The sequence below is a fragment of the Engraulis encrasicolus genome, chromosome 18, assembly GCF_034702125.1.
Source record: "Engraulis encrasicolus isolate BLACKSEA-1 chromosome 18, IST_EnEncr_1.0, whole genome shotgun sequence".
NCBI lineage: Eukaryota > Metazoa > Chordata > Actinopteri > Clupeiformes > Engraulidae > Engraulis > Engraulis encrasicolus.
This window is the reverse complement of record NC_085874.1, coordinates 15,892,992-15,917,437: the sequence shown is the minus strand read 5'-3', so window position 1 is coordinate 15,917,437 and position 24,446 is coordinate 15,892,992. Positions and strand designations below refer to the sequence as shown.

Genomic DNA, 24,446 nt, shown 5'->3' with positions numbered 1-24,446 from the left:
ACCATGAGCAATTGTGGCCTAATCATGGTGTTAGCAGAGAGAGTAGAGAGAGAGAGGTTCCATTGGCCCATTGTTTCCGGGTTCTATTATTGCAAGGGGGAGGGGGGGAATCCCCCTTTAGGCAGACCTAGGCAGACCTAAGGACTGTTCTATTCAATGCTAGGAGCATTATGACACGCCCCTTTAGGCAGACCAGAACCTGGTCACATTAGGTGCCCATAGAAACCTATTACATTGGCATATCTCTATATACTTAAAGAATCTCTGGTGTTAGTGTTCAGATCAGGGGGTGGCAGGTTTGAATCTCACTCTTACCTAGTTGCCGCCTGTCCTGGTTTTTCCTGGTTGTCCCATATTTGAATGGTCAGTCCTGGGAAAAAACATACTTTCCTGGACACTGAATGAAGGATATCATTGCGTATAGGCAAAAAGGTTGATTGGCTGTTTTATTTGTCAGACAAGTGGTGGCAACCCTACTCTTACAACTCTACGCATTCATGCATTCAAGTGCCCATGAGCAAGGCATCTAACCCTGCATTGCTTTAGAGCAGGGATGTCAAACTCAGGCCCGGGGGCCAAATTTGGCCCACGGAGCCATTTTATTTTGCTCGCGATATCATTTCAAATGTGCATTTTAGTTGGCCCACATACACAATTAATGTGTATAGCATAACAAGACTTGAACATGACATTTGGTGTGTCACAGGAATACCGTATGAATAGACCCAGGCCAATGAAATAACTCACACTCACATGCAACACAGTATGTGCAGGCACGTTTTAACTACCATATATGATGGGAAAGACTAAGAGTGTTTGTGAAATTAACTATGTGTATTAAGTGCATATACACGCACAATTGTAGTCACATTTTTTTTTTTCAAATAAAGTTCGGCCCACAACTTTGTTCCAAATTTAGATTTTAGCCCCTCAGTCGATTTGAGTTTGACAACCCTGCTCTAGAGATTGTAACCAATACCCTATCAGCTTCAGTTTGTCAAAACAACGAAATCCGAACAGTCGAATCAGAAGTCAACAAAAGTCAGCAAGTGTCTAAGCAAAGAAATCTGATAAGTCATCTATCTAACACACAATCCACCACTGTCAAAAGAAAAAAAGCTTTGGCCTAAATGTTTGGCGAGTTCATCTTGGGTTTCTATTTCATCTACATACTATGGTTGTATGCACAGTCAAAAACTCAGTGTTAATTTAACAACTCTCCAAGTGTCGAATTAAACTACTGTGCATCAGCCTTCCACCACACCCTAACAGCATTCAAGAAAACATGGATTTGTCCTCCCTGAATACATTAAACTGGACCAAATGTACCTCACTGGTGTGTAGCGACCATTTGACCTCCTGCTTTCAGCCGGTTGACTCAGTTCTAAATGTGAGAGACGTGTCAAAATAGAAATTGGACAAGCGTCAGAAGTGCTTTCACAACATTATGTCATATCGGGCCATGCAGCAAAGCCTTGCACTGCGCCCACTCAACAGTAAAGTCATGGAACCGATTTCACATAACACTCTTTTTGGGTCGCTTGCAAGGGTATGGTGTTGTCCACATTTATCCAATGAGAATTTGCTGTGGTTTCTGAAGGGGGACTGTACTGTGCTTTTCAGTTTGCATGTTTTAGACCGACTGAGGACTGTTATGCCTCTTTTCCACTGCCAGTTTTCTGGTAGGCCTACAGCTCGACTCAGCACAATTCGGCCGAAACTTTTTGCATTTCAATTGAGCTGCATCATGTCCAATTGAAAAGCAAAAAGTGGCCGCCAAGTCGCGTTGTGTCGAGCTGTAGGCCTACCAGAAAACCGACAGTGGAAAAGAGGCATTACAAACCTCCAAGACCACCTTCACCCCCCCATACCTTACTCCCCCCAACCTCCCTCAGAGGTAAGCAAGGTATAAGTAAATTGTGCATTTAAACAGACTGTGCTGATAATCACTTGAGAAAAACTGAACATAGAACATTATGACACTTCTTGCAGACCACAGATTGGCCCACACTGCGAGAACCACTGATATACTGAGTGCAAAAGTGTATACTGTTCTGGCATAAATGCACGCAGTGTTTATATAAAAACGATTTAAAGGCCTATAAAAATCTCACTCGTTTCTTTCATGTATGAGGAGGGAGTTGAAAGTGAGGTTAATACCACATGACATAAGGAATGAGTTTTTGTCCTCATCTCGGCCCCAAACTATTTCCGTTTACCTAGAAGTCTAAAGGGAAACAACAGCTCTCTTTCCAGCACACTGTCTCTCCAGTAAGGAGCACGTGTGGCTTCGCTTGGGCACAATCCGTCCTGCTGATCAAAAAAGTGACCTTTAAAAAAAAAAAAATAATAAAATCCTTTGGATTTTTTTTTCTTCAAGTTCTTTCATTTCTTTGTATTCATTCAAAGGCATGACAACGTTTTGAAACGTGTGTGAACCTTTTCCCCAAAAAAACTCCCCAGTAAGGCTCTCTTAAGGGGAGCGTTGCCTGTCCCCTCTCCCTCGAGGGAGGAGGCATTCCTGGCTGGGATTTCGGTTCAGGCGGCGGCCCGAGGTCATTCTCCACCGCTCGCTCCACTTAATCCCCCCTAATTGTTTCTCCAGCGGAGACGCTTCTCCACATGATTCCACAACATTCATTCGGCATTTTCGGACTTTTCCGCCTTCATACTCCTCCCGTTATGAGGCACACCAAACCACACACACGCAGGCTGGCTGTCAGGAGACAATATAACCACCCAGTGTTTGCCATCCCCTTCGACTACAACACACACACGCGCACACACACACACACACACACACACACACACACACACACACACACACACACACACACACACACACACACACACACACACACACACACACACACACACACACACACAAAAACACACACTCACCTCCCCCCCTTCGAAGAAAAACAGTTTATTTTGCTTCCTTGGACATCAGTAATAGTCTGCCGCCTTAACCAGAAGGCATTCAGGCAGTGAGGCAGCAGCAGGAACAGCTTGCTCTGTTTACATGGAAAGGCTCCCACCTCGTACAAAAAGGCCAGAGTTGATGTGAAATAAATGACAACGATCCTTGTTAAGTTGGCCATGGTGGCTGACGACATTCTCCCCCCCTCGCACATGATTTGTAACGCTGCCGCTGCCGCACACACTATGGTGCAAACAGATGTGGAATGTCAGGTCAGGGGTGCATTTCTGGAAAGCGTAGTTGCTAATTATGTTAGCTACTTTGTTGGTTGCAAAGCAATTTCCCATTGGCAATTACCGAATTTGCTAACTGCTAACAACTACGCTTTCCAGAAATGCACCCCAGGAGAGTGGGAAGGTGCTTTGTTTGATTGTGGCTGTGTGCTTGGAGGTCAGGAAATGATTGCCGGTGTTGTTCAAGGGTACAACGCTGATGACGCTTTTTTCCCCCTTTTTTAAAAAAAACTGTTGATGAAGCTAAATCTTTGCTGGACCAGCTGAGCTGTGTTATCTGAATGTGTGTGTCTTGAGTGTGACTTGTGTGTCTTGGGGCCTGTAATGTGCTTAGTCGAGAGAAACTGCAGATGGAAATTGTATTGAAGGCATTTTAAAACAAAGAATGTAAAAACTGCTTAAAGTGATAGTGACTTATGCATATTCCAATAATGATAAAGACAGATAATGATTGTTGGTTCATTGCAAATAGTTTAAACCATTTGTCAGTTTGTGGAAAATATTGTTTGGCTGCATAAGCATCTTGGGTAACACTTTATTTTAGGGATACATCTATTAGCCCTAATACATACAATATTAATGCCTGTGTAAGTAACTTGTAAGGCATGTACTAAGCAAAATAAGACAGTTGTTAAGCATGTATTCACAAATGTCTTGTTCATGCCCAATTAGGGATTTATTACTAATATAACCTTAGTAAGGACCAGTAAGCCTATATTTCTATTTATTAGTAAGTAGTAAGTGGCAGAATTCAATGTGTATAAGCTCCCGACACACTGTGTGAACAAACCCTGAACAGTGTGAAAACAGATGCGGAATAAGGGTCCCTATTCTAAAGTGATGCATTGGTCAGCCCAGATGGCTCAGGGCCTCCGCACTACCTAAGTCCCCCTCGTTACCTAGGGCCCCCACACCACCCAGGCCCGCGCTACTTAGCCCCCACAATCGACAAACTGTAAGGGTATATTAAATAATTACTAAGTATTCAGCTGAGTATCTAGTTTCCTCTTTTTCACTCTGTATGAAAGGTAACAGGAGCCTTTATATAACAAGGATTGAACGTACACTTCTCGATGGCGGTGGGTTGGTGAGATGTAATTTTCTTCATGTACCACTTAGTTTAAATTGTAAAAATCCCAAAAATAAATGCAGAACATTAGAATAATAGTTTTGAAGCAAAACTAATCTATTCTTTTGTGATAATTAAGTTAATGTTTGAGAATATTAGCTTCAAGAAGTGCAGTGCATGATGGGTACGCAATCTAGGCCAACAGACAACCTACCCAGCTCTGAGCCTACGTTCTTAGCTCCTCCCCTCACTCGTGAAATTTAGATGCTATCCAAACAATTTGCCATGTACGTAACAACAGAAATATTATCATTGCTGCATTGGCCATGCATTGCATTTCTGACTAAGGGCGTACCCATCATGCACTGCACTTCTTGGAGCTAAGTTTCTCAAACATTAACTTATTTATCACAAAGGAATAGCTTAGTTTCGCTTCCAAAATATTACTCATCGTTATATTCTGCATTGATTGTAGGGTTTTTACAATTAAAACTAATTGGTGTATGAAAAAATGACATCTCACCACCCACCGTCATTGAGAAGTTTACGTCCAGTCCTTGCTATATAATGCTTCCAATTACCCTCTAACATCTTGAGTAGAACAAGTGAGGTTAATGTACCTGATGAGAGTAATGCAAAATCAGCAACTTTCTTACACTTTGCCTCCTGGGGGCGGAGTGTGGGTAGAGTGGGGTCCCTTGGTAGTGTGGGGGCCCTAGGTAGTGTGGGGGCCCTAGGTAGTGTGGGCCCCTAAGCCATCTGGGCTGAGCAATGCATCACTTTAGAATAGGGACCCTTATTCCACATCTGTTTTCACACTGTTCAGGGTTTGTTCACACAATGTACCAGGAGCTTATACACATTGTATTCTGGCCCTTACTGCTTACTCATAAATAGAAATCTAGGTCTACTAGGTCCTTACTAAGGTTATATTGGTAATAAATCCCTAATTGGGCATAAACAAGACATTTGTGAATACATGCTTAACAACTGTCTTATTTTGCTTAGTACATGCCTTACAAGTTACTTACACAGGCATTAATATTGTATGTATTAGTGCTAATAGATGTATCCCTAAAATAAAGTGTTACCGCATCTGGTTGCTTTCACACGTTCACACTTTCACACCATGAAACTGCAGTGAGGTTAAAAATAGAGGTGCTGGCAGGAAGATGAGGTGTGAAAGAACACGATACACGCCAGATCATTAGATTTGACTAGGTGAGTGAGTACCTTAATTGGGGCCGAAGTGCATTCCAGACACAGGTCTCTGCAAGTCTGCACTCACACTTACGGTTTGATGTGCTACTTTCCTGGTTATCTTGTGGCATTTCAAGAAGACGCTTTTGCACACCTAGTTGGGCAGGTGCGTAGGATATTATCCCAGTGGGGTTGTCATACTTTAATACACAAACTTTAATACAACGTTTCGGTCATCTGACCTTCTTCAGTTAATGACCTTTTACTTGAAGAAGTTCGGATGACCGAAACTTTGTATTAAAGTTTGCTGGTGGAACGGACAGTGTGCGGGATTTCTTTTACACTATCTTGTGGCATTTGTCAAACACTGTCATACCGCAATACTGTGTCTGGAGGTCTGGATCAATCAGAATGTGATTATATTGAACTGTTTAGTAACGTCCTTTTCACTTGGGCCAGACAGCAGAAATGCTGAAAATGTAAACTGTGTAGAGTCCTTCATGTAAACTTGGAATCTTGACAAACTCTGACGTTTTGCTGAAGAGGATAGGCAATAAGAGAGCAAGTGAGCCCCATATGCTATCTCCTTCGATCAAAAGAAAATACAGAAAAAAACGGGGGGAAAAACTTCTTACATAAGTGAGGTTCAGTTCTATTTCAGGTCTGATGCTGTCGGCTACTCTTCTCTCCAGACACACACAAAAAAATCGGCCATTTCAAATCACTCCCAGGTTCCGCCAGCTCAATTTGATACACAGCTTTTATACTTCCATCTGAACACTGGCCGCCAAAGGGAAACAAGTGCCTCTGACAGCTGCTCATAATGTGGAATGCCTATGGACGTTTGGATTAATCTCACTCCGAGTTCATGTTCAAGTCAAGAGTTAGCCAGAGGCAGGCACAACCTGGTACGACTCACTCGTATGCCTTTTTTGGCGGAATAATTGTTACAGTAAGATTCACAGATGTTTTGAAGATCACCATGGGAGTGTGGAATCACTTTGCAGAGGATACCAGCACTATCTTGTCTTCTAGTGAGGGGAAAATGCAGAGGCGTCAAAAGTAAAAATTGAGATAACGAAACGTGCTATCGTTCTTTTGTTTTTTTTTTCAGTTATAACACAGTCCTGTCCTCGTTAGGTTCAGTGGAATAATTGTAACAACTGTAATATCATTTATTGATGTTGTAATTACCCCATGAATGAATTTAAATCTACTTTAACTTTTGATATCTCTGGAAAAATGGTAGCATTGATAAGGTTCCTGCAGCATGAACCTTGTGACTCTCCATCACTAGTGTTGGCATTTCAGGGTTGAGCAACACAGAAGAGTAGCTTTCATAGTAACAAGTAATAAATGAGTACATTATAATGCATTATTAACACTCATTAATTTAGGCTAAACAGTAATTACTAAATTACTAAACTCTGTAATGTTTGTAAAACTCAGATGTTTGTAAATGGTTCGGGAATATGTTAATGTAGGTAAATATGTACACATAAGATGACCGCTAGTCTACAGAGGTACAGCAGAGCGATGCTCTCGATGAATTTGATTTGAGTTTGATTTGAGTTTGTCTACATCACACTTCTGCATCCTGTGGTTTTATCTCCTCTGGTCTTGAGCAAATATTAATAAATGTTTTTTTTTCTTTTGAATATTGGTTCATTAAGAGTATGTTATTACAGTGTTTTATAGGGGCCATTTAACCATCTTAGAAGTAAACAGTGGATTAAAACTCTTGTGTTGTTTTGCTTTTTTTTAAAAAACAAAAGCCCTGGGTACCTTTAGTACTCATAGGGTTTGCTTTAGGCCTACTTCCTAGCATAGACACTCTATAAAGTCAACTCTCTGCCACAGCTTCAAATAAGGTCCAGTGGTTTGGTTGTGAAACAAAGAATGCAGTGAGGGAAACGGATGCCTTTGCAAAACCTTGCCAACAAAGTACTCTGGAGAAAGACAGTATTGGGTGAAGGCATTAGGGTGGCCCTAGTCTTTACTACACCACACTGTGGCCTAGGCCCTAGGGTTTGTTCATTCTGCTCTGACGTACAGTATATTCCTTTTTTCCCTTTTTTTTGGAAAACATTACCTTTTCTTCAGTCTCATGCCTGTGGGTTTGTGCTGCATATGATGATTTTCAGTTATGCTCCCGCAATGTGTTTGTGAAGTGCGGTGTAGTGTGGTGTGGTGTAGTGTGGTATAGGAAAGAGGCAATGCAAGTAGAGGACGCCGCAAGTGGATCTTGAGGATGCGCATGCCATTCAGGGACAGATGGAAATCATTCTGTGTGCGAATAATGCTTTGACTATTTGACCAAAGACTCCAAGTTTCCATAGAAAATGATCCTCCATTCACAGGCCACAGTCTCTCTGCAGTTGCTCCCACTTCCCCTCCCCCTTCAGCCAAGCATTCAAGGCATTTCCATCTGGGATTAACATATACATGAGCGCATGATGTGTACAAACAAACGCACAAACAAGACTTGTGACAGAAAACCGCATGCCTACAAACATGCTTTTGAAATCAAGCAGTGACCCAGGATAACACACTCTTACAGTATAGTTAACTTGCGTAGGTACCTTGGTTGGTTTTAGAGTGAGGTTTTTTGTGTCTCCTCAAACCACTCATCAAGCATGTTTTGGCTGGGTGTATCTGGAGTATCATGAGTACATGTTGGGGTACTCTACTACATGTCTTTTCTAAATGAAAATCTGGTGATTTTTCCGCCGTTAACCATGGTGTGTAGAGGGGGTGGGACGTTATACCACAGTTAGACTATCTAAAATTCTCAGATCAGTCATGTGTGTCAGATTTGTAGCCATTTTGCTGTACTGTATTTCATCACAAACCATCTGAAAACACTGATTTAGTGTTGGTATGAAGCCCAACTAACACTTTAACCCTTTCATGCAGAGCCTCTATTACAAACTTGTTGTTAGCAACAAATGGTAATAATGGCTGTATCTTCATTTTTACTCTCAGTACTGTCATAGTGTAGTGGGATGCGCACCGCACCCATTGTTTCGCTTGGTAGTTATTAGATTATTAAGTGGTAATTAAAACCCACTTAACTACAATAGCAAGGTTGTTATGATGTATCTGGGGTTTTTTTCAGCAGGTAGTCAGCTCACCGGCTATCTCCATCTACTCAAGGGTTATTAATAAATGAGTCATATTACATCATTCACAGTAAATAGTGTATTTTGTCAGTGAGTTTTCTCTCCTAGGTCAGTTGCAGGGCTCTAGGTGTAAAATGCCAAACTAACACTGAAATAATGATAGTAATAAGCGATTCATATTGCGTCATTTACAGTATTTATACATTGTGTTTCCTCTCCCAGGGCTTTAAGTGTCAAATGCTGAACTAACAGTTTAATAATTAATGTTTCGTAGTTCATCATTTTCAGCAAATGCGTTGTCAATGTGTTTCCTTTAACCAGGATTATCTGCTCCCACTCATTTCAGTATGTTTATTCTGTGAGGTTTTGGGTGAAAAGCGTTCTTCAGACGACAGAAACGTCACGAAAAAGATAAAAATGAAATAACTGGGAGCAGGAAATCCTGTTTGAAGCTGATTTGTTTCCTTTTTATCTGGTCTGCATGTGTTTGTCCTTCTCCAGTCCCAGGTCAGACGTTTGGATGTGCTGGCTTACTGTTTAAATGTGTTTGCTTTGGCAGGTTACCTGCAGGAGGCCTACCTGTGGACCAAGCAGGTGCTGGACATCATGGAGAAGTCCATGGTGCTGCTGCAGGACGTGGCGGACGGCTCGCTGTACGAGGGCGTGGCCTACGGGACCTACACCACTCGCTCCCTCTTCCAGTACATGTTCCTGGTGCAACGCCACTTTGCCATCGGCCACTTCGACCACCCCTGGCTGCAGAAGCACTTTGCCTTCATGTACCGCACTCTCCTACCAGGTCAGGCTGCTGCATGGCTCTTTCCTAAAATCCACAAACTCACATGTGCTGCTAAAGAAACCTTTTTCTTGAACAAACGCAGTGGTGTAGTCAGCGTAGAACGCAGGTATACACAGTATAATCAACTGAAAATGTCAGGGATTTCAGTATACCCACCTAAAACTGATTGATTCAGTATTTAGAATAGCACAGTATTCTCACCTCAAAATTGCTCAAATATACATTATACCCACTTCAAAAAAGTAGACTACATCACTGAACAAATGCCTGAAAAAATCCTGCCAATGCCCCCTTTAGTATTGAATAAAATAAAATAGACTAATGCCCCCCAATGGTAACCAAGCCCCGCGCCCACTCAGTTGTATCCTTCTCAACGGCCCCCCAAGGGCTCCCCAAAGCCCCCTTGGGGGGCTGTAGTGCCCCCGTTTAGAAACACTATGCTAAAGAAACCTTTTTCTTAAAGGGACACTGTGTGAGATTTTTAGTTGTTTATTTCCAGAATCCATGCTGCCCATTCACTAAGGTTACATTTTTCATGAATACTTACCACCAGCATTAAATTCTAAGGAAAAATTGCACTTTTCATACATGAAAAGGGGGATCTTCTCCATGGTCCGCCATTTTGAATTTCCAAAAATAGACATTTTTAGCTGCAGAAATGACTCTACTTGAACCATACTAGAAAATATTTGTTTATTACTTTGTAAACATTCATGTAAACATCAAATTTGGCAATAGGCAGTCCAGTTTCAATGAGCAGCATAGTTGCAGTACCTTTTTTGACCATTTCCTGCGCAGTGTCCCTTTAAACAAACTCTCCCTTGACCTCATCATAAGCCCCCCTTGACCTCATCATTATAGACTGTTGGCTCCAATGTACAGAAATTTAGTTTGAATAGCATTAAAATCAGCACACTTTAACTAGCTACAGATAACAAGGCCATATTGCATAACACGTAGGAAAGTAGTCTAATAAACAGGACCTTGTACACAGTGCCAAATGTCATAATTACAATTCGAAACAGGCGAATAGTGTCACGGACAGAAGAGGACCCAAGAGCGCAAGTTCAAATTCAGAGTTCTTTATTAAAGGTTTCAGGGGGGAAGAGGAGTGAGATGATCGTGGGGTCTTGGGATGTTCCGGTTCCAGGGGTGCTAGGAGTGCCAGGGGTGTCAGGGGTTCCAGGGGTGCTTGGGGGCTCTGGGGTATTTCAGGGTCCTGTGGGTTACCTGGGGCTCCGGGGGTCACCAAGTGTCCGGGGGTTTCCAGTCCAAAGTGCCTAGTGTGTGTGTCCCCCAGTGGTCGAGCGGCGTGTCGGGCTGAGGGTGGTGAAGCGTCTGGGCTTGCTCATCTGGTGGTCGGAGAACTGGGGGAACACACACACACAACAGCAATATGAACAGCAGGCAGAAGTACAGACCAGGGCTAGGCAATAATCGTGGTGAGAGACAGAAGGCAGAATCGAGTTACCGGAGGGGCTGAAGATCAGAGAGTAGTCGAGGTCCAGAAGGCAGGTCGGGATAGTCGGGGCAGTAGAACAGGGAGGCAGTCAAGAGGATCGGAATCAGACAGGAGTCAGAGCGTAGACAGGCAGGTTACAGGTCCAGGTTTGAAGACGATCTGACAGGGCTTGGCTGAAAAACAGGGCTTGATATACTGGGAGAGGTTAGTGGGGAAATGCAGTGCAGCTGGCAGAGTAATTAGAACAGAGTGAGGCAAGGTGAGGATGGTGAGTGGGAAATGCAGTGCAGCTGGCCAGGTAACAAGAGCAGAGCAGGGCGGAGCCAGGTGGAGCTTGTTAGGCAGAGTAGGGAGAGAGTGAGCAGAGTGGCAGAGAATTGAATGCAATTAAGGTTGCTACCAGGGAGAGAGAGTGCTCATGACAGGACCCCCCCTCCAAGGGACGGCCCCAGAAGTCCCAAGAATAACATCATGCCGGGAGGGTGGAGGGGAGCAGGCGGCGGGTCAGAACTCCTCCGAGCGGTCCGAGTGAATATCCTCATCCTCAGAAGGAGCTGGAGGGCCACGGTCGGGAGACAGGACAGGCACTGAGACAGGAGCAGGGTCAGGCACAGGACAGGAAGCAGGGCGGGCAGGACGGCTAGGGACCCCTCTTGGACGGCCCCTACGGATTGCAGGCTGATCAGGATGTAGTCGGTGGAAGTCAGTGATGAGGGTCCGGTCCACTATCCTCCTGGCCGGGATCCAGGTCCTCTCCTCTGGACCATATCCCTCCCAGTCAACGAGGTACTGGAGACCCCTACCCCTTCGCCTAGAGCGGAGCAGCCGCCGGACGGTGAAGACAGGACCACCATCTACGAGGCGCGGAGGAGGTGGCGCCGGAGCTGCAGGGACCAGGGGACTTTCATGGACCGGCTTGACCTTGGAGACGTGGAAGGTGGGGTGGACCCGCATGGAAGCGGGCAACTGAAGTCGGACCGCCGTTGGACTGATGACTTTCTGCACAGGAAAAGGACCAATGAAGCGAGGGGCCAGCTTTCGTGATTCAACCCGCAGCGGCAGATCCCGGGCAGACAGCCAGACCTTCTGACCAACCCGGTAAGCAGGTGCTGGGGTCCTCCGTCGGTTGGCACCGACGGCGTAGCTGGTTCCAGACTTCAGGAGCACAGTGCGAGCCTGGGCCCAAGTGCGGCGGCAGCGGCGGGCATACGCAAGAGCAGACGGACAGGTGGCATCCGCTTCCTGGCTGGCAAACAGTGGAGGTTGATACCCGTAGACACACTGAAAGGGGGAGAGCCCGGTGGAGGAACTGGTGAGTGAATTATGGGCATATTCCACCCAGAGCAGGTGTTGAGCCCAGGCCCGGGGATTTTGGGAGGCCACACACCTCAGTGCCTTCTCCAGCTCCTGGTTCATGCGTTCAGTCTGGCCGTTTGACTGCGGGTGGAATCCAGACGATAGGCTGGCGGTGGCCCCAAGGAGATGACAGAACTCCTTCCAAAAGGTTGCTGAGAATTGCGGGCCCCGGTCTGACACTATATCCTGGGGTAGGCCATGGATACGAAACACATGTTCCAGGACCACCTGGGCGGTCTCCTTAGCAGAGGGTAGTTTGGGAAGGGGCACGAAGTGGGTCATCTTACTAAAGCGGTCAACAATGGTAAGGATGACTGTGTGTCCGTCAGAGGGCGGAAGGCCCGTAACAAAGTCCAGCGAAACGTGGGACCAGGGCCTCTTGGGTATGAGTAGGGGTTGCAGCAACCCAGCAGGAGGCTGGTTGGGGGTCTTGTTTCGGTTACAAGTGGGACAAGCTCGGATGAATTCTCGGACATCCCGTCTCATCCGCCGCCACCAGAACCGCTGGCGGACCAGATGAAGGGTGCGAGTGATGCCGGGATGACAGGCCAGACGGGATTCGTGCCCCCACTGAATCACAGGTGACCTGAGATTTGCTGGAACAAACAGACGGTTGGGGGCGCTGGTGCTTGGGCCTGGCTGGTCCCGAAGAGCCTCCATGACCTGCTTCTCGATCTCCCAGGTGAGGGCCGCTACGACAAAGTGGCTGGGAAGAATGGGGGCTGTCATGGCGGTGGTCTCGTCCTTCTGAAACATCCGGGAAAGAGCATCAGGTTTGATGTTGCGAGATCCCGGGCGGTAGGAGAGCGTGAAATTGAAGCGCGTAAAGAACAGAGACCACCGCTGTTGACGGGAGTTCAGCCTCCTGTTTATCCTGTTTGGATATACTCCAGGTTTTTGTGGTCTGTCCACACTACGAATGGTTCCTTTGACCCCTCTAACCAGTGCCGCCATTCTTCAAGGGCGAGCTTGACAGCCAACAGCTCGCGGTTCCCAATGTCGTAGTTGCATTCGGCAGGGGTTAGCCGACGGGAGTAGAAGGCACAGGGGTGCATCTTGCCATCCTCAGCTGCTCTTTGAGAAAGCACTGCACCCACTCCCACGTCCGAAGCATCTACCTCCACCACAAACTGCCTTGCTGCATCTGGCATCTGGAGGATGGGAGCAGAAGTGAAACATGTCTTGAGGATATTGAAGGCCTTATCAGCAGCTGATGTCCATTGGTACGGTTGTTTAGTGCTGGTTAGCGCAGTGAGGGGTGCAGCCACTGTGCTATAGTTTCTGATGAATCTCCTATAAAAGTTGGCAAAGCCCAGGAAACTGTTGCAACTTTTTCCGAGACTCAGGAACTGGCCAGGAAGTGACAGCCGACACCTTCGTGAGATCCATCTGAATGCTGCCCTCGGTCACCACATACCCCAGGAATGAAACGGTTTTGGCATGGAACTCGCACTTCTCTGCCTTCACGAAAAGAGAGTTCTCCAGCAGGCGGCGCAGGACCAACTGGACGTGGTGCGTGTGTTCTGACAGAGTCTTTGAGAATATTAAAATATCGTCAAGGTACACAAATACGAACGTATTTAGCATGTCCCTGAGGATATCATTCACTAGGGCTTGAAAAACTGCTGGGGCATTGGTGAGGCCGAAGGGCATGACGAGATATTCATAGTGGCCGGTTGGTGTGTTGAACGCTGTCTTCCATTCGTCTCCCTCCCTCATCCGCACCAGATGGTAGGCATTGCGAAGGTCCAGCTTTGTGAATACAGTGGCTCCCTGCAGCAGTTCGAAGGCAGACGAAAGTAAGGGCAGTGGGTAGCGATTCTTAACCGTGATGTCGTTCAGACCCCGGTAATCTATGCATGGACGAAGAGAACCGTCCTTCTTGCCGACAAAGAAGAATCCCGCTCCTGCGGGGGAAGATGACGGTCTAATTATCCCGGCGGCAAGAGAGTCATTAATGTAGTCCTCCATGGCCTTTCTTTCCGGGGCTGACAGTGAATACAGACGACCCTTGGGAGGTGCTGTGCCAGGCAGGAGATCAATCGCGCAGTCATAGGGTCTGTGTGGGGGTAGAGATGTCGCCTTGGATTTGTTGAACACCTCTTTCAGGCTGTGGTAACAGGCCGGAACATTGGATATGTCGGGGGTAGCGCTAGGTCTTTCCCGGTGAACGGGCAGGGTGGCCCCCCTTAAACAGGTCTGGTGACAACTCCTTCCCCACTCACGGACTGTTCCTGTCTCCCAGTCGATGTGGGGGTTGTGCTGACGGAGCCACGGGTATCCAAGAATGAGTGGTTGGCCAGGTGAGTGTAGGAGGTGAAACTGGATGGACTCCTGGTGGTTTCCTGACAGCAGGATTGTCACAGGGGTGGAGATATGAGTGACAGTGCCAAGATGATGCCCATCCAGGGCTCGTGCAGGAATGGGTTGTGTCAGTTGATGATGGTTCACGCCCAGTTGCCGTGCAAGCTCAGGGTCCATGATGTTTGCTTCGGCTCCGGAATCCACAAGGGCGGCCAATGTATGAGTCTTGTCAGAAAGCTGAAGGCGGAGATGAAGCAGGGTTTTTCGGATGGAGGGAGACTGAAGATTTGTTGAGCTCACCCGGATCTCCCCTACACCTGGTGAGCTGCGGCTTTTCCCGGACAAGTGGCGACACGGTGACTTTCACCACCACAGTAGAGGCAAAGGTTGGAGCTTAGACGGCGCCGACGCTCCTCGGGAGTCAGAGAGGCACGGCCAATCTCCATGGGCTCAGGCTGATTGAGTCGGCTTTGGGACTTGACAGGCAGGGGCTGGACAGAGGTGGTATCGACCTGAGTGCGGATGGCAGGTTGACTGAGACGGCCCTTCTCCCTCCCCCGGGTCTGTATACGGCGGTCAATGCGGACGGCAAGGTCAATGGCGGCATCAAGCGTTGAGGGCGGGTCATGGGAAACAAGCGCGTCTTTGATATAGTCTGCCAGGCTATGGAGGAAGGCTTGCACCAGTGCCTCTGGGTTAAACGAGCTTTGACTGGCCAGGGTACGAAAGTCAATGGAGAAGTCTGCCACTGTCCGATTGCCCTGACGGATGGTGAGCAGAGCTTGTGACGCTTCGGCTGTTGGCGAGCCTAGGTCGAAGACCTTTAACATCTCCTCCTCAAAGGCACTGAAGGAGGCACAGGCTGGGGTTTGCCGGTCGAATTCCGCCGTTCCCCACAACCGAGCTCGACCGGTGAGATGTGTGATGACATACCCCACCTTGGCTCCCTCTGTTGAGAAAGTCCTGGGCTGTAGTGCAAACTGGATTCGGCAGCTGCTCAAGAATGGTCTTACTTGCTTCTGGTTGCCATCAAAACGTTCCGGGTTCCCAATCTTGGGTTCAGGAGTGTGGGGATCTGGTGGCAGCACTGCCGGGCCTGCAGCATTGGGACCTCCAGCGGAGGGATGAAGGAGTGTCGGTGGTACAGGAACAGAAGGACCAGGGGGGGTGCAGGTGGAGTAGCCGGGTTTGAGAGTAGTTGCAGGGCTTGGGCTAGCTGTTGTTGCTGCAGTTGGAACTGTTGCTGTTGTAGCTGAAACTGTTGCTGCTGCTGCTGAAGCTGTTGCTGTTGCTGCTGGATCTGTTGTTGCTGCTGGTTGAATTGCTGTTGTTGTTGGTTGCCTAGCTGGAGAAGGGAAGCGATGTCGCCAGCCATCCGATTTATGTCTCCCTCAGAGCGTTCCAGTCGCTGTAGGGCAGTCATCTCTGGCTCTTCTTCCATCGTGGTCAGGGAGTGCGCTGGGTCCATGATGGTCAGATCGTTCTGTCACGGACAGAAGAGGACCCAAGAGCGCAAGTTCAAATTCAGAGTTCTTTATTAAAGGTTTCAGGGGGGAAGAGGAGTGAGATGATCGTGGGGTCTTGGGATGTTCCGGTTCCAGGGGTGCTAGGAGTGCCAGGGGTGTCAGGGGTTCCAGGGGTGCTTGGGGGCTCTGGGGTATTTCAGGGTCCTGTGGGTTACCTGGGGCTCCGGGGGTCACCAAGTGTCCGGGGGTTTCCAGTCCAAAGTGCCTAGTGTGTGTGTCCCCCAGTGGTCGAGCGGCGTGTCGGGCTGAGGGTGGTGAAGCGTCTGGGCTTGCTCATCTGGTGGTCGGAGAACTGGGGGAACACACACACAACAGCAATATGAACAGCAGGCAGAAGTACAGACCAGGGCTAGGCAATAATCGTGGTGAGAGACAGAAGGCAGAATCGAGTTACCGGAGGGGCTGAAGATCAGAGAGTAGTCGAGGTCCAGAAGGCAGGTCGGGATAGTCGGGGCAGTAGAACAGGGAGGCAGTCAAGAGGATCGGAATCAGACAGGAGTCAGAGCGTAGACAGGCAGGTTACAGGTCCAGGTTTGAAGACGATCTGACAGGGCTTGGCTGAAAAACAGGGCTTGATATACTGGGAGAGGTTAGTGGGGAAATGCAGTGCAGCTGGCAGAGTAATTAGAACAGAGTGAGGCAAGGTGAGGATGGTGAGTGGGAAATGCAGTGCAGCTGGCCAGGTAACAAGAGCAGAGCAGGGCGGAGCCAGGTGGAGCTCGTTAGGCAGAGTAGGGAGAGAGTGAGCAGAGTGGCAGAGAATTGAATGCAATTAAGGTTGCTACCAGGGAGAGAGAGTGCTCATGACAGAATAGAGGGTCTAACTATCAGTTAATGGCTAACAATTGGCTCAGTGAATGTCTTCATACATCTTCCAATTAATATCACAGCATGTAGTGGAGTAACATCATGAAAGTTTATGGGCTGCGGCATGCAATGCCTCACATCATGATATGCAACTCTTTCTGGGGGTGAGATGAGATGCTTTATGGACAGAAAAGGTTGTAAACGTACTTCAACACAATCAGGGCTTGACACTGGCACCTGCCATGCAGCCAAATGCTGGTAAAACTTGGCTGTATCAGTTTCAGTCTCACTAGCCATTTTGACAGGTGACGTATTCTTAGGGTGACAGATCACAGTAGTTGCAGCAATTGTTTGTATTTTAATGCAAGAATATTCTAAAGAAAAAAAACTGACAACAAAACTCTGGGTAGCAGAAAGGCTTAATAGCTAGTGATTTGGGAAAACTAGCCACATTGGCCTGTGAGCAAAAACGATAATGTCAAGACCTGAAAAGAATATTAAATAGTCAGGTGCCACTACATAGTGCATAGGAGATGGATTACCTGGAGTTTTTGACAATTTAGCCATATACGTATATACGTACATCACAATTACTCTGTATTAGTTTGTCTGTGTTTTGAGAAGTAACCCAAGCAATTCATGATGGTAAATGTGCATAAACTGTGGTGCAGTGTCTAGACAGTATCAGTGACCAATTAAAGTGTCTCCCCTGCCAAATGTCCTCAGAAGGCAATTTAACAAGGGAGGCAAAGAAAGAAAGTATGCTGGTTGGGAGTCTGTACAAAGGTTAAACAAACCATTGGACCTCAGTTTAGTGGGGTTTAGCACTGGAATGCAAGCATAACACTTGGCACTTATTAATACTTATCTCTGCATGACTATATGTTTGAGTAGCCCATGTAAAATCGAGTCGCAGCTAAATCTTTACAATAACTGAGAATTACAGCTTCATAGGTTACTATGTAATTCATGGAACATCTGTAATGTTACACAAGAAAGCTGGACCAATACTAATCTTTCAGGAATGCAGACAACATAAATACTAGAGAGAGAGAGCGAGAGAGAGAAAAGTTATGTCTTCACTGATGACTGCTGTGAAGTTATTCAAATGTTTACCAAAGTTACAACGGGGTTGGCATTTTCAAAGATATCATTTGCACGTCTCCGGCGCCGAGGTATTTAGTTGCTGCAAATTGACAGATTTTGCCAAAAGGACCATCGACTGTTTGTGACATCTCATTTCACTCCCTCTTTTTCATTTCCTCAACCCCCTGTTAGTTAGTTAGTCATATTTGACTTCTGAGTCAGCCTCCGTCCTGCTGCACTGTAGTGTAGTGTAGTCAGAGAAATTAGAATAGAGGGTGTAGTGCAGACCAGCAGAGCGGTGTCTCATTAAAAAGCGTCCTCTGACTCCGTAGCCACGTCCTCCACAGATAGGGATTCCACATGTTCCACTTCTAGTATATAGAGGTCAGGTCACCTTGTCACGTCCTGTGACCCCTGGAGGTCATCAGGTGAGGTTCCCCTTCCATGACGGCACAGCCGGGTAGGAGGAGTGGGAGGAGGAGGTCCGCCAGCCAAGCCAGAGGGTCAGGGGTAGGGCAACCCCGGAGCGGGCCGACTGGGTCACTCAGGCCTGGGCGTTTTCTTTTTCCCCCCGTTAACAGGAGGCGTATTGTGGCTGAGAGGCTGAACAAGCGCCCATGCATCCCCACCTCGCAGCTGTAATTACTGCAAGGAAGCAGAGTGCTGATCTAAACCAACAAATGAAGAGTTCTTTTCCAAAACGCTATATGCACCATTTTTGACTTTTTGAATTTTAATATTGGAATAGACAGTTAAGAAGTCCTATCATCTATGTGTGAACTCTTGCCTTTCAAATGTTTCAAGAACATACTTTTTAAACTTCTATAAAATGCATTTTGCAATGCAATTCAATGGAATACCAAATACTAAAATGTCAATTTCCCAACATTCTGTAAAATGGATATATCTCATTTTGGAAAAGAGCTCTTCAAATGGAACTCCCCACTCCCCTCCTCCTGCGCCCTGCACATAAGGCTGCGGTCGCCAGGCAGAGGCATTTTCACTTGGATAGTGAGAGAGTTTATATTCAATTCAATTCAATTCTTTTATTAAGGGATAGCCCCTTGAGATGTTCCATCTCTTTTTCGAAGGGATCCCTTATATCAGGATACATGAAGATTTTTTTTTAAAAAAAATTTAAGATCTTGGCTTGTCCTTGGTGTGGCCACTAGCCAGTGGTTTTGTGAAAAGAATGTATTGAGAATACAGAATGAGAATACTATGATATAAAAGACTCCTCGGTCACATCACCCAAATGGACACCTTTTTGCATTTTATATATTACATAATTACTTACTTAGTTATTACTTATATATTACTTACATTTGTGCTACACATTCTGATATGGAGGATTGATATGCAAAGATGTCTGTTTCTGATGAGTTTACAAACAATAGGCTGCATTTGTGGAAGTTAAGTCAACAGTCCATCCAGCTTTGCTTGTCGTCCTGTAGCCTACTTGGTAATGACATTTCGGTGGCTTTTTGATTGCGATTCCTTGGTAATATTAAAGAAATATTTCTTTCAGATTCTTATAATGGTGTTTTGCATCTGAACCCTTCGTAGGCCGCTGTGTGTATCTTTTTTACTTTTGAGTTAATCTCAGCCACTGTTCCCAAATGTCATTAGGTATGTGCAGTTAATGAGCGCTGATAAAGCAATTTTCTCATTTACAAAGGAGCCAGAAAGTAAACGATAGCAGATAAATTCTCTTTCCTGTCCTGGAGAAAAGGCATCCTTAGTTGCCACGTGGGCATTTTATACATACACAATCATTCACAGCAATTGATATTGATTTGCCTCCTTTGATGATCATGTTGTCCTTGGCTTGGTGGCAATGCGGTTGGGTTAAATATTTACTAGCAGTTGCTAGGCTGGAAGGCCACTGCTCTTGCCAAGCCATGTGTCTGTCTCAGAAGCATTAAAGGGGGGGGGGGGCAACTGATGAGAACCGGGTGTTGTTTAGTTTGTCAAACAATCAAGCCATTCTCCAATCCCATTCGTAACTACACTATCCACGTCTGTTTGATATTATGCCCTGACTATTTTCAATCCCTGATGGTACATCTCAAATATATTGTTTTACTGTACTGTATTGTTAATTCTTTTTCAATCAGTCAGGATTATAATGTAATCAGTGTCATTTCATGTGTACACACGTGATTGATCACATCTTATTTACATGTGCCCCCATCCAGTCAGAACGTGCAGTGATCTTAGACAACTGAACGTGAAAAGAACACAAATCTTTTCAGTGGTCTCTCTTCACAGTAAAGAAAATGTGTCAATATTTCAGAGTGAAATTATGTTATAAATTATACACAACACTGTAGAGACTGTGTCTCTCATGGAGTCAAAAGTCAGTGTGAGATTCTGCAGATGGCCAGTGTACTGTCAATTATACTGCTCTCAATACTGTATTGACACAATATTGAGTAGAATAGAATTGAATCTGAAAACGTTGACACTGATCAAAGATTGAAATTAACACTATTTTTTGTTCATTTCAACTCTCGTTTCAACAGTCCACCCTTTTTTGATTTTCACATATTTGCTGTATTTCCCAGCATTATTCATGAATGTGCATATCATTTTCTTCTCAATGTTTTCAGTACTCAGATTTATTGGGTCAGAATTATTAGCATAGCTTAGCATAATCACTGGAAGCAAATGGGAAGCATTAGCATCAAGCCACTAATGCTAATGCTGTCCATTTACTTCCAGTGATTAGTTTTTACTGTACACAGTAATTCAACTCTAAGAGAGTGGATTTGCTCTTGAAGCGCTGAATTAACACTGCTTTTCTTTGTAACTGTATCATTCCCTGTATCAGGATTCCAGAGGAGTGTTGCCATCGCCGACTCCAACTACAACTGGTTTTACGGGCCAGAGAGCCAGCTGGTGTTCCTGGATCGCTACGTCATGCGCAACGGCAGCGGCAACTGGCTGGCCAACATGATCCAGAAGAACCGCGTGGTGGACGGCCCAGGGCAGGCCGGGAAAGGCCAGCGATGGTGCACGCTGCACACCGAGTTCCTCTGGTAAGAGATGACCTCACCAGCAGTGCATTTTGGCAGTTTTAATGCAACACAATTCCATTTAACATCTACTACTACAGTGTACTTGATCCGAGAGTACATTTTTAATCGCACACATATCTGAAAAATGGGAGATTATGGACAAAGATAGACACATCACATTGTTTTCTTGGCTAGCAACATAGTGTGACATGTTCCAGTTTATGGACCATGTCGGGACAGATATGGTAAACGCTGGAGGAAAACATTTCAAACTATTGCATTTGTCAGCACTGAAACTGAATTATATCTATGCTGTATATAGTCTTCTGACTTAAACAAGTTTTCTGTATTCAGACCTTCTCATTAACAAAATCTCACTTTGACATGTAGTTGTGTCTGCAGCAGAAACAAAAACTTCTATGTTCGGAACATTTTTTAAATGTCATATCTTCTATGTACATACTACATTTATTTATTGTTGTCTTTTTTGTCTTTGACAGGTATGATCCAAAACTAACACCCACACCTCCCCCCGACTACGGCACCTCTCGCCTTCACTACTTTGAGGACTGGGGCGTGGTGACGTACGGAAGCGCCCTGTTGGCCAAGCCCAACCAAACGTTTCTCTCCTTCAAGTCCGGCAAGCTGGGAGGGCGCGCCATATTTGACATTGTGCACAAGAACAAGTACAAAGACTGGATTAAGGGCTGGAGGAACTTTAACGCCGGGCACGAGCACCCGGACCAGAACTCCTTCACCTTTGCGCCCAACGGAGTGCCATTCATCACAGAGGCGCTCTACGGTCCAAAGTACACATTCCTCAACAACGTGGCCATGTTTTCCCCGGCCGTGTCGGAGAGCTGCTTTGCACCATGGGAAGGCCAGCTCACCGAGGCCTGCAACTCCAAGTGGCTCAAGTACAAGCACGGCGCGGCGGCTGACTGCCACGGCCGGCTGGAGGCGGTCCTGGAGAGACAGGGCATGGTGTTCATTCGCGGAGAGGGCAAGTCTGCCTACAGCGAGGAGCTGAAGATCCAGAGTTTCCAGAGGAACCTCCTCCTGCTGCACCCTCAGCTGCTGGTGCTCGTGGATTACGTCCTGCTGGACGAGGACAGCCCGACGACGGCCATGAGCGCCTTCTTTCACAACACCGACCAGCCGTTCAAAGACATTGAAATGGACGGCGGCGTCCACGGCGCCTTCATCAAACCAAACGAGGACGCCTACAAGATGTTCTGGATGGACGACATGGGCCACAGTGAGAAAGGAGTGGTGGGCTACAAGGGCTATCCGCGCGGATACCCTTACGACGGCTCCAATTACGTGAACGTGACCATGCCCCTGAGGAGCCCCCACAGCAGGGTGGCCTACATCTTCTTCGGGCCAGGGGTGGAGGTGCTGAGCTTCAACATGAGGGGGGACGCCGAGCGGGTCAACATCGACATCTCCACCAAGGAGCACCGCTACACCGTCTACCTGCTCACGGGAGACAAGGCCAGCAAGCCCCTGTTCGCCATGGTGCTCGCCGACGACAACAAGAAGATTGTGTTTGAGAAGGCGGCGGGCGTGAGGGACGGGGAGCTGCCGGAGGTGGAGGAGTACGCCAACGTGGTGGAGGACAACCTGCAGCACGTCAAGCCCGTCTTCCAGCACATGGAGCGGCAGATCCTGGCGCGCGTGCTCAACACGGACAGCTTCCGCAAGACAGCCGAGCGCCTGCTGCAGTTCTCCGACAGCGGCGACAGCAACGGCAACAAGAGGAGGAAGGCCACGGAGGACGCCGTGGAGAAAATGTTTGCCCTGACCAAGAGGCAAATGAAGGCCAAGCTCGGGGTCGGCAAGAAGGGCAACCTGGCCGAAAAGCTCCCCGTCGACGGCCTCCCGGACATTTTCGCCCTGATCGAGGGCAGCGAGAAGAAGGAGCGCCAGAGGACGATGAAGCGCGTGTATGAGGAGCTCCCCGAGGAAGGCGACGGCGACTCCAGGGCTTTCGTGGACTACTCCGACATGCGCAAGGGCAAAAAAGGCGCCTTCATCAAGGGCCGCAAGTACAAGGAAGTGCACATGCTGGCAACGGCCAAGAGCGAAGACCTGTCCAACGCCACCTCCTACATACGGATATTCCTCATCCTCAACATCGCCACCTTCATCCTGCTCCTGGCCGTGCTGCTGACGCGCTTCCAGAGGGCCCAGAGCCTGCACACGCAGAGGTGCTTCTACTGCGTGCTGCTCATCGACAGCTTCATCCTGCTGTTTCTGTACTCCTCCTGCTCCCAGGCACAGTGCTGACGCCCCCTGCTGGTGATGCACTGTAAAGACCAAGACAGTGACGCATAGAACCAGCTCAAGACAATATTATATATTGCATTGATTTCTTCTGGGAAGGTGTTGGTTAATTTTTCAATTTTAGCGTAGAGATATCCTGAAAACAATGGAGGCAACATGCCATGGAAATCCCTTTGGTTACACAGTTTTTGGTTGATTCTATGCATCACTTTTTGGTTTTACAGTTCAACACAGTTGGTAGGGCAGAAATCGAATCCATTATCTTCACACGCTACCACTTAACAGCGGGACTGAGCATGTGTCTTGCACACCCAACTGGAGTCAACCTGCATGGCGGGAGCGGCGGTTGTCGTCGAGGAAATGTTAATTCCAAATTGGAATTGATGTATTACCATGTTTTTAGCCAGATCGCCTTTTTTGAGATTGTAAGCTTCTGTGGAGCTGCAGAATCAAAGTTTGTGTGAGCTCTGAACTCTTGACATGCAACAGGACCTATTTTCTCGTGCCATCAAGATCTCCCTGGCTAGCCACTAAACCACACTGATGTCATGTCATGTCATGTCATGGCTTATCTATGCAGAATGATTTTTTTTTTTAATAACGCAGAATGGTCAACTTCCAATGCCTCTGAAGAATATATATATAAGTGTATATATGTTAAAGCAAGATATATTTTTCAAGTTATTTTATACCCTTTGTAATTAAAACACAGAAATACAACTTGTATTGTGTGGTCTTTGTAAAATGACAAAAAGGTTGAGTGATAATCAACACAGCAGGAGAATGAAGCTTGGTGTGTTGTTTGAGCTGTAGTGCGAAACAAGATCGTCATTTTGCAAGATTTTAGACATTTTTTGGCTCCAAAAAGGGGGAACAATAGGTTAGTTGTCCTGGGTCCAGAGGGAGTGGGGGGCCCAGACTTGGGTTGTATTTATTGAGTGTGGGGACCTTTCAGATGACTGTCTCGGGCCCGGCCAACACTGTCAGTGGCCCTGTCTACATGTACCCTAACATACAGTAGACCTACGATGAGGGCTATTGAAAAGGCCCCTCACGTCCTTGACAGTGTATAAACTCTTTAGACACTCCTTCAAGGACAACTCGTGGTCAATTTATGCAGTTGAATTCCTCGCGCTACCCTTGTCAGTTCCCAACAATGCAGCCTTTTTTCTTTCTTTCTTTGTGTTCAGCACCCC

At 46.7% G+C, this 24,446-nt stretch overlaps 1 protein-coding gene across 1 annotated transcript in view; it reads left to right on the top strand.

Annotated features, from left to right (window-relative positions):
* dse (dermatan sulfate epimerase) overlaps positions 1 to 23,970 on the top strand; it is a 31,216-nt gene extending 7,246 nt beyond the window's left edge. The window contains exons 4-6 of the mRNA XM_063223101.1: positions 9,164 to 9,403; positions 20,778 to 20,985; positions 21,465 to 23,970. Coding sequence (XP_063079171.1) covers positions 9,164 to 9,403; positions 20,778 to 20,985; positions 21,465 to 23,253 — 2,237 coding nt within the window. The 3' untranslated portion in view covers positions 23,254 to 23,970. The remainder of the gene's footprint in view (positions 1 to 9,163; positions 9,404 to 20,777; positions 20,986 to 21,464) is intronic.
* Positions 23,971 to 24,446: the final 476 nt, after the last annotated feature.